This window comes from Gavialis gangeticus, unplaced genomic scaffold, assembly GCF_001723915.1.
Source record: "Gavialis gangeticus isolate Ggan-Ray unplaced genomic scaffold, GavGan_comp1, whole genome shotgun sequence".
Lineage (NCBI taxonomy): Eukaryota > Metazoa > Chordata > Crocodylia > Gavialidae > Gavialis > Gavialis gangeticus.
In genome coordinates, this window is record NW_017729032.1 from 149,599,432 (window position 1) to 149,607,824 (window position 8,393).

At 41.4% G+C, this 8,393-nt stretch overlaps 1 protein-coding gene across 1 annotated transcript in view; it reads right to left on the bottom strand.

The window, feature by feature from the left end:
• Positions 1–187: 187 nt before the first annotated feature.
• Positions 188–8,393, bottom strand: part of IL1RL1 (interleukin 1 receptor like 1) — a 52,153-nt gene continuing 43,947 nt past the window's right edge. The window contains 2 exon segments of the mRNA XM_019525656.1: positions 188–1,544; positions 4,946–5,104. Of these exon segments, the coding sequence (XP_019381201.1) occupies positions 1,213–1,544; positions 4,946–5,104 (491 nt within the window). The 3' untranslated portion in view covers positions 188–1,212.

The window sequence follows — 8,393 nt, forward strand, 5'->3', positions numbered from 1 at the left end:
TACAGATGCATGCACACATGTACACCCATATATGTGCAGGGGTGCACCCGTAGTGCATACACATGTATACATGCACAGATGCACACATGAAAGAGGGGCACCAGCAGGGCTGGGGAGACTGTAGGGGGGGTGAGGGGCGCCAGGAGGGTCGTGGGGGGCCTTTAATTTTAATCACAGATTTGGGGGGGGCTATCAGAGAATTTGCAATTTTTTTTAATCAGAGAATTTGTGATTTTTTTTTTAATCAGAGGAAAATCAGGGGTCCCTGCTTATCACAAAAACAGACCTAAGCTAAAATTTTGTGGCCATACAGCCCTGAACTTGAAGTTTGGATTCAGACTTCATGTATCAGACTCGTTCCTTGCAGGAGAAATTGAAATAAGGCATAACATCAAAGTATAAAACAAAAAATGTGTATTTCTCATATTTTTCTAATAGTAAAACTCTTTATCTTTGCTTCAAGAGGCACCATCAGCATGACCAAAAACTCATATTTCTGTCTGCAAATGTAAGAAAACTAGTAACTGCTAAAATGGCTGTATCTTAAAGATAAGGGAAAAAACATTTTTCTCTGGTCAGTTCATTTTGGTGCGTTTATCAGATCCAAGTGCAGAATCATTTTCTAGTAACCTTGTATAGCCAGTCAATTTCCCTTGCCTGTGCAAGTCTCATTTTTTTTATTTAGTTATAAACAATGTTGTTATATGCATTGTCAGTAACATTTCATTTCTGAAATGTCCAATACTGCACATTTTTCCCTTGTGTGAAAGGGGGTCTATTTCTCCCCTTTCACACAAGGGATAGCTAAGTAGTCCTGTCGAAGTCCGTGGGATAATTCTCCCCTCCCCACAAAGTTTGCATTTCCAGTAAAAAGGCAGCTGTTTTTAAGAAATACCTTGGGAACATTACTGGATTGAGGGGGTCTATCCGATTGACTCATCTCTGGAGGTTTAATGAGATTGGATATCTTTTTGAAGGCTATTCTCCAGCCCAGCCAGAAATTTATGGGCCAGATGCTGAATTACTGGGTGAAACTGAAAATTTTAAAAATTGAAATTTCAAAAACAATGTTGATTGAAATTTGAAACATTTCTACCATATCTGCGCACTAAGAAGTACAGACTTTTACAAAAAGAAGAGTGGCAGTAAAGAAACAATTCAGGCAGATAAAATAACAGAATTTTATAAAACTTCCTACACCCACAATGTGTTTCAGTGTGATGGTTTGTATCTCAGAGGCATATGGTACCTCACATGTTTCCAGAATTTAGAATTCAAGTATCCTGGGCAAGCTGTGTACTTTTTTCCCCATTTTATGGTACCTTGCTGCTTAATAATATACCTGAGAGATTCTTGCAGTTCCTTGTAGTCCCCAATTGTCTCCATTTCAAGAAGAATGGCCTTTATGTCATCCTGAATGAGGGCACAGTGTAAGGCAATATGTTGATCATAAGCAAACTCCTCGCAGTGAATCAGCTTGGGTGTTAAAATTATTATTGATCTCCTGCTTTTTTGTATTCTTGTTTCAATGGCATTGGCTACATCTAATAAAACACAAACAAATCAAGAGTTAGTAACATTTCTTTTACAGGCCCTTCTGCATTCAGACCTTGCAGATCTTCAAAAATAAACAAAAACTCACAATGCTGGATCCAAACAACTTTCAAGAAAACCAATGACAAGAGATCATGGGTCTACAGAAGAACTTTTCCATCTGTTTGTATGAGAAGGGCCTGGACAAGATTTCATAATGGGATACCATTACTGAGATCAGTGCAATATAGAATGGTGAGGATTCTGGGACTTGGATGAAGAAATGTTGTCCCAAAGCCAGGACCTCTTAGTTAGGCAAGAATCTGAATGGAGCCCCTGAGAGAATGCTGACACTCCCCCACCTTCCGCTTCCCTTCCCATTCTGGCAGCCTTCCTCCCCTTTCTGTGTGCTCAAAACAATGACCTTGCGTGTAGGGGAAACTCTTCAAAATTCTACTATTGCCACGAGCATTTAAAGTTCTCTGATTCCACTTAGCTTCTTGACCTCTCCTTGTGCCCGTAAATGTGTCGCCCCCGCCTTTTATTGTTCCTAGTCAACCACTGTAACCACCCCTTCATTCCTTCCAAATACTGAAAGTATTCTGAAAATACTCTGAACCAAGTTTTAGAGTTTTGTATTCCTTCTTGTCTCAGACCAACATGGCTATAAAACAGATCCCTGAAACAGAAGATACCAGATTTTAGCCGTTTCTTGAAATTATAAACTTCATTCCTAAACAAGAAAGCAAGATTTCTGCACCTCCCAACCTTTCTGCCATCTGACACCACCAGAGAAGATAAACTGCACAACCAGGGAAGAGAACTGCACATCCCTTATCTGCACATCAAAGAGCAGCTCACATAAATGGACCCCTCTCACAGATCCAGAGGAACATACATTCGACTTCAGCCTCCTCTGTGCAAAATGAAGTTTATTTTCTGCCTAAGGAGACTTTTACAGTCTTTAATTTCCCCTAAGCCTGAAAACAGGTGTGTCTGCCTGAAAGCTTGAAAAAAAAGATACTTTTTTTTTGCTCTTTTCTAATTGGTCTAATAAAAGGCATCACCTCTGAATGAAGAGTTTCAGAGTTTTGTATTCCAAATTTTAAAAGTGGCATTTTCATGTCGTCTGACCTCCTCCCCACTAGACTGTGCTCCATGCCCTGTGCCCCACACCTAGGACACTCATTTTAATTTCCACCAGATGGCCAATACCAGCCTCCAAAATCTAGGACTGTCCTAGCCAAACTGGGATGTATGGTCACCCTTCTCTTACATTACACAGCAGAGCTACCTTGTTCTCCAGTGTCTATAGTGATTCCCTTCTGGCCATGCAGGAGTTTGGGAAGGGCCATTCTGGTTTTCTCTGTTTAAAAACTTCAACTTCTCTGATAAAAAAATTGCAAATTCTCTGAATTCCCCTCGCACACACCAGACGTACTTGCAGGAGCTGCTCTCCAAGCTGTCTGGTAACCATGTGCCTGTGTATGTGTACACAGGCACATGGCACCCCCTGCCTGACCACCCTCCTCCCACTCCCTCCAGCCCCTTGCAGGCTGGAACTCTGCCAACTGTTTCAGGCATGTTTCTCCTTTAAAGGAGAAAATCTAGGTTTTTCTCCTTAAAATGAGAAAATCTGGGTTTTACCATGTTTTTCTGTGGTGAATGGAAAACCTGGATCCCTGGTAATGACTTGTTCTTGGTAAATCCATGCTAGCTGTTCCTGGTCACCTTGTTCTTTTCTAGATGCTTCACAAGAGATTGCTTGAGAACCTATTCCATGATCTTTCCAGGTATCAAGGTTAGCTTGACTGGTCTATAGTTCCCTGGATCCTCCTTCTTCCCTTTAGTAAAGATAGACACTGTTTTTCTCTTTCCAGTCATCTGGGACCTTACCTGACCTTCACAAGTTCTCAATGAGGATCGCCAATGGCTCCAAAATTAATTCAACCAATGCTTTCAGTACCCTAGGGTGCATCAGATCCATCCCTGCAGACTTGAAAGCATCTAGCTTCTGTAAGTAATCCCAAACCTGTTCTGTCATTAAGGTGTTTGTCTCCTTCCCTATCTTTGCTGCCAACTGCACTTTTCACCTGCTTACTGCCTCTCTTTGTGAAAACTGAAGTAAAAAGGCATTAAATAACTTCAGTCTTCTCTGAATTGTGCACAACCAAATTGCCTTCCACGTTCAGTAATGGACCTGTGGTTTCTCTGGTTTTCCTCTTACTTCGGACATACTTGGAGAATCTTTTTTTTATTGCCTTTTATGCCCCTTGCCAGCTGCACATGCTTTGGTCTTCCAAATTTTCTCCCTGCATGCCCTTGTGATACTCTTTTGTACTTTCCCCTAATACTATGAACAGGTTTCCACTTTTTATAGGATTTCTTTTTTGAGTTAAAACTTATTGAAGAGATTGCTATCTAGCTGGGCTGGTTTCCTGTTGTGCTACCCATGTCTCATTCTGTTGGGATAGCTTGCTCCTGCACCCTTAAGAAGGTCTCCTGAAAGTACAGCCAGCAATCCTGGTCTGCTTTGTCTCTCAGACTTTCCTCCCAGCGTTTGTTAAGGTCTGCTTTTCTGAAGTCCATGCTAATGCTGGCTCCATGTATGCTGAGGCACATGCAACTACATATGGACTGATCCTAGCTGTGCACGAGCGTTTAAAAAGGGAGGTATCATCTGGTCAACCTGACCCATGCATCATGGAGGGCACAAAGGCAAACAGACCAGTCAGTCCTGGTAGCATGCAAAGCACTATGGGATAGCAGCACACAGTACAGATAAGCCCACAAGGTTAGTACATGTTAAGTTACTAACAAGAAACTTGGTACGCTTTCAAATAAGAGTATAGACTATACATTTGCACACCAGTGAAATTGTATTGTAAATTGTAATTGTAAAAGAATTGTGTTGTGTTAATGCAGGCCATTTCAATGCACATACAGTGAGGTTAGTGTGAACTAACCCCCCTCCATATAGACAGGCCTTGAGTAATAAGAGCCGGAATTAAACTTTAATTGTAACCGTGCTTTAGTTTTCCTTCCTAGTTCCTTGCAAAGCTACTCACATAGAGCTCAGTTGCAACTCTGCCACAAATCCTGAGTAAAAACCAATATGTAGCTGCCTAAGAGTTACAATCTAGGGTTCCAATATCCACCTGCCCTAGGAGGGTAAATAATCAACACCACTAAACTGTATTTTACTGACTCTGGAAAACAGCCTTGTCCTGGCCCTTGCTTCTAACTCACATGCATAGAAGATACTATCAGTCAGACAGTGCTACCCAGGATGTGAGTAGCTTGCTCAGGCATATAAACTAGCTTCCTCCTCCTGTATGTGGAACTGTAGCCTAGATCAGAATCAGCTCCAAAGTTACAAGTTTTTTCTTGCAAAATACATTGTGATGCTTACCTTCCCCTGGAAATATCTCTCTCCCATAAATACACAGTTTATAGCCACATTTATTTTCTAAAACATCTGGCAGAATCTGGTGAACAAAATCATCCACAAAATTAGCTTTGCTAGTGGCATCTGTGGGGTAGATAACATATGCATCGTACATCTTGCCATCTGCAAGTTAAAACAGGGAAGAAGCCCAAGGCTTTTAGTATGAATTAGAAGCTATTTCAAGAGTTAGAAAAGAAAAAAAAATTGTTAAAAATGTATTTCATTAGATCATCATATTAAAAAGAATATTATTAGCCAGTATGAGGGTTTACATACTAACAGAAATGCACAGCAAGTTTTGGTGTTCCACCATTATGACTTAGGCCCCAGTCCTACAAACACTGAATTCTGTGTGCAACATTGCAGGATCATTGCCCTTTGTGTGCTAAAAGCTCTGACCCAAGGACCAGTGATCCAGAAGGGTCATAGTAAGGATTAAAGAAGCTAATGGACCTCAGCATGAATCCAGTATATCTATCAGCATTTGTTCCTTCAGTGGCAGCATGTGTTAACATTTTTTGCTGTCCTAAGACCATATACGTCATTTGAATTCTTCCTGCCTGTAGAATGAATTGCTCACTCCCACAACACCTTACATGTTTGAAGGAAGAAACAGTTCACTTGGAAACAGCTGGTGTTACCCAATTTAAATTCTCATAAAACATAGAATTGGAAGGAACCTCAGGAGACATTCAGCTCAACCCCCTGCATGAAGGCAGGATGTGCTATTTCCAAATTATTCCAGACAAAGTATCTATCTGAGTCTTTTCTTGGAAGCCTTCAATGAAGCAGATGCCACAGAATTTCTGGTCAGAGTCCTCCCCATTGTCTCTTTTTTTGCATTTTCCCCTCTTCCATTTCCTTCCTACTCCAATCACAAGCCCTATGTAGCTCAATCTGCCTCTTCCTTCTCCTTAACTGATCTTTGTTCCTTTGACTTTAGGCATAATTAGGAATGTTGGTACTAGGATCTAATTTATATCAAAGGTGCCATGCAAAAGAAAAGTAAATAATTGTCTGTTAGACAGGGGAAAAGGTGCATATAGTCAAGGCAAGATATTCCATAATTAACTCAGGGAGCAATAACATCCTAATGGAGTGATTTGTATTAGTTTACCTCCATTTGCAATAGAACAGCCAGGGCTATGTCCTGCAAGTCTTTACTTACAGTAAATATAAAATGTTTTCTCCCAAAAACATTTAAGCATGCTTAAAAACACAACATATTTAAAAATGTGTTATCAGCTTTGTGTGTATGTATGTGGGTACTTTTTTGCTTTGATTCATAAAAGCTGTTGTTATTCCATTAATATTTGGACATTCCATGCTCCAAGCACTTTTAAACCATTGAAATCGGTAACTGTATATTTATATATCATCAACTAATGGGAGACTATCACCCAGGACTGCCTCAAATGAAGGAAGAGTCATATGCACGGATCTCAGTACTTGAAACTTTATGATGACACCAGGAGATAGAAAAGCAGGAGCAGCAGAAACAGAATGGCAAACCGAATCAAGAATCAGGAACCACCCAACCCATGTGGAAACACATGCCCAAGTTCAGCAGAGTCTATCAATCCTGGGTCAACCTCGTCAGCCATCTTTGGACCTACAGATAAGACACTCATGGAAGACAATCATCCTCAACTGAGGGATTGCCAAAAAAGAAAAGATATCATATGGGAAAATTAGCTATTTTCCTTCGGAATGTAACATACCAAAGAGGATTTTCTGTTTAAATGTTCTGTTGCATAGCACTTTAATAACAGCACTTGAAAAGAACACACAAGAAACCAAGAGCTTTGTGCAGGGATTGCAAGATAGGTGATCTAGAGATAATGCACCTTGTATCTGTAAATCCAAATACTTTTTTCCCTCCAATTGCTAAATTTAGAAAACAGCCTGCAGCTACATATAAAGGGTCTGATTCTCTGCTGTTGTGTACATTGTTTAGACATTTATACTTGCACAAAGTGGCTATAGGAACAACATGAGTATAGTGGTTGCTCCTTAAGAAAGCAATCCAAGAAGCACAAAGGGAGTCCATCCCAACCTGTAGGAAAGGTGATAAAAGGGATCAACAACCCCCTTGCCTCAATGGGGAATTCATGGACCTCCTATGTCTAAAAAGAGAGGCTTATAAAAGATGGAAAACAGAAAACACCACTAAGCAGGAATATTTTGCACTGGTCCGCACCTGCAGGGAGCAAACTAGGAAAGCCAAGGCTGTAATTGAACTTCAACTGGGTACACAAATCAAGGACAATGAATTGTCCTTCTTCAGTTACATGGGGAGTCAACAGAAAAACAAGGGCAACACTGGACCCCTGCTAAACCATGTGGCGCAGCTGACTGCCTACACCTAGAAAAAAAACAATCTGCTTAATGATTACTTTGCATCAGTTTTTCACCAGCCCAAAGGGACCACCCTGCCTAACATGATGCGGGATGGCCAGGATGAAGGTGAATATATGCCCACCATTGGCATAGATCTTGTGAGGGAGCATCTTTAGAGGCTGAGCCCACACAAATCAGCTGGTCTGGACAGATTGCATCCCAAGTGCTAAAGGAACTGGCAGACATCATAGCACAGCCACTGGCAAGGATACTTGAGAATTCGTTGCACTTGGGTGAAGTACCTGAAGATTGGAAGAGGGCCAATGTGGTGCCCATCTTCAAGAAAGGGAGGAAAGAAGACCCGGGAAATTACAGGCCAATCAGTTTGACTTCAGTCCCTGGGAAGATTTTGGGAAAAAAAGGATCAAAGAAACATTCTTGACAGGCTAACAGAAGGCAACATTCGGAGGGACAGCCAGCATGGGTTGTTGCGGGTAGGTCTTGTTTAACCAATCGCATTTCCTTCTATGACCAGGCGACGTATCACCTGGACAAAAGGGAAGAGGTTGATATCATATATTTGGATTTTAAAAAAGCCTTTGACCTGGTGTCCCATTATGCCCTCATGGAAAAATTGGGCAACTGTGGCCTCAACTACTCCACAGTCTGATGGCTGGGGAACTGGCTCCAAGGTCAGACCCAGAAAGTGCTAGTTGCCAGAACCAAATCAACATGGCACTCAGTGACTAATGGTGTCCCCCAAGCTCCATTCTTGAACCTGTATTCTTTAATGTCTTCATAAATGATCTGGACACTAGTGTCAGAAGCAGACTGGCTAAGTTTGCTGATGACACCAAACTTTGGGGAAGAGAGTCCACACTTGAGGATAGGCTGGTGATCCAAGCCAAACTAGATAGGCTGGCAAGGTAGGTGAGTGAAAACCTGATGACATTCAATACAGAGAAATGCAAGGTGCTCCACATTGGGAAAAAACCCATATCACACTTATAGTTTCAGCAATGCTACACTCCCTAGCACCATGACCAAAAGAGACTTGGGGGTCATGATTGAC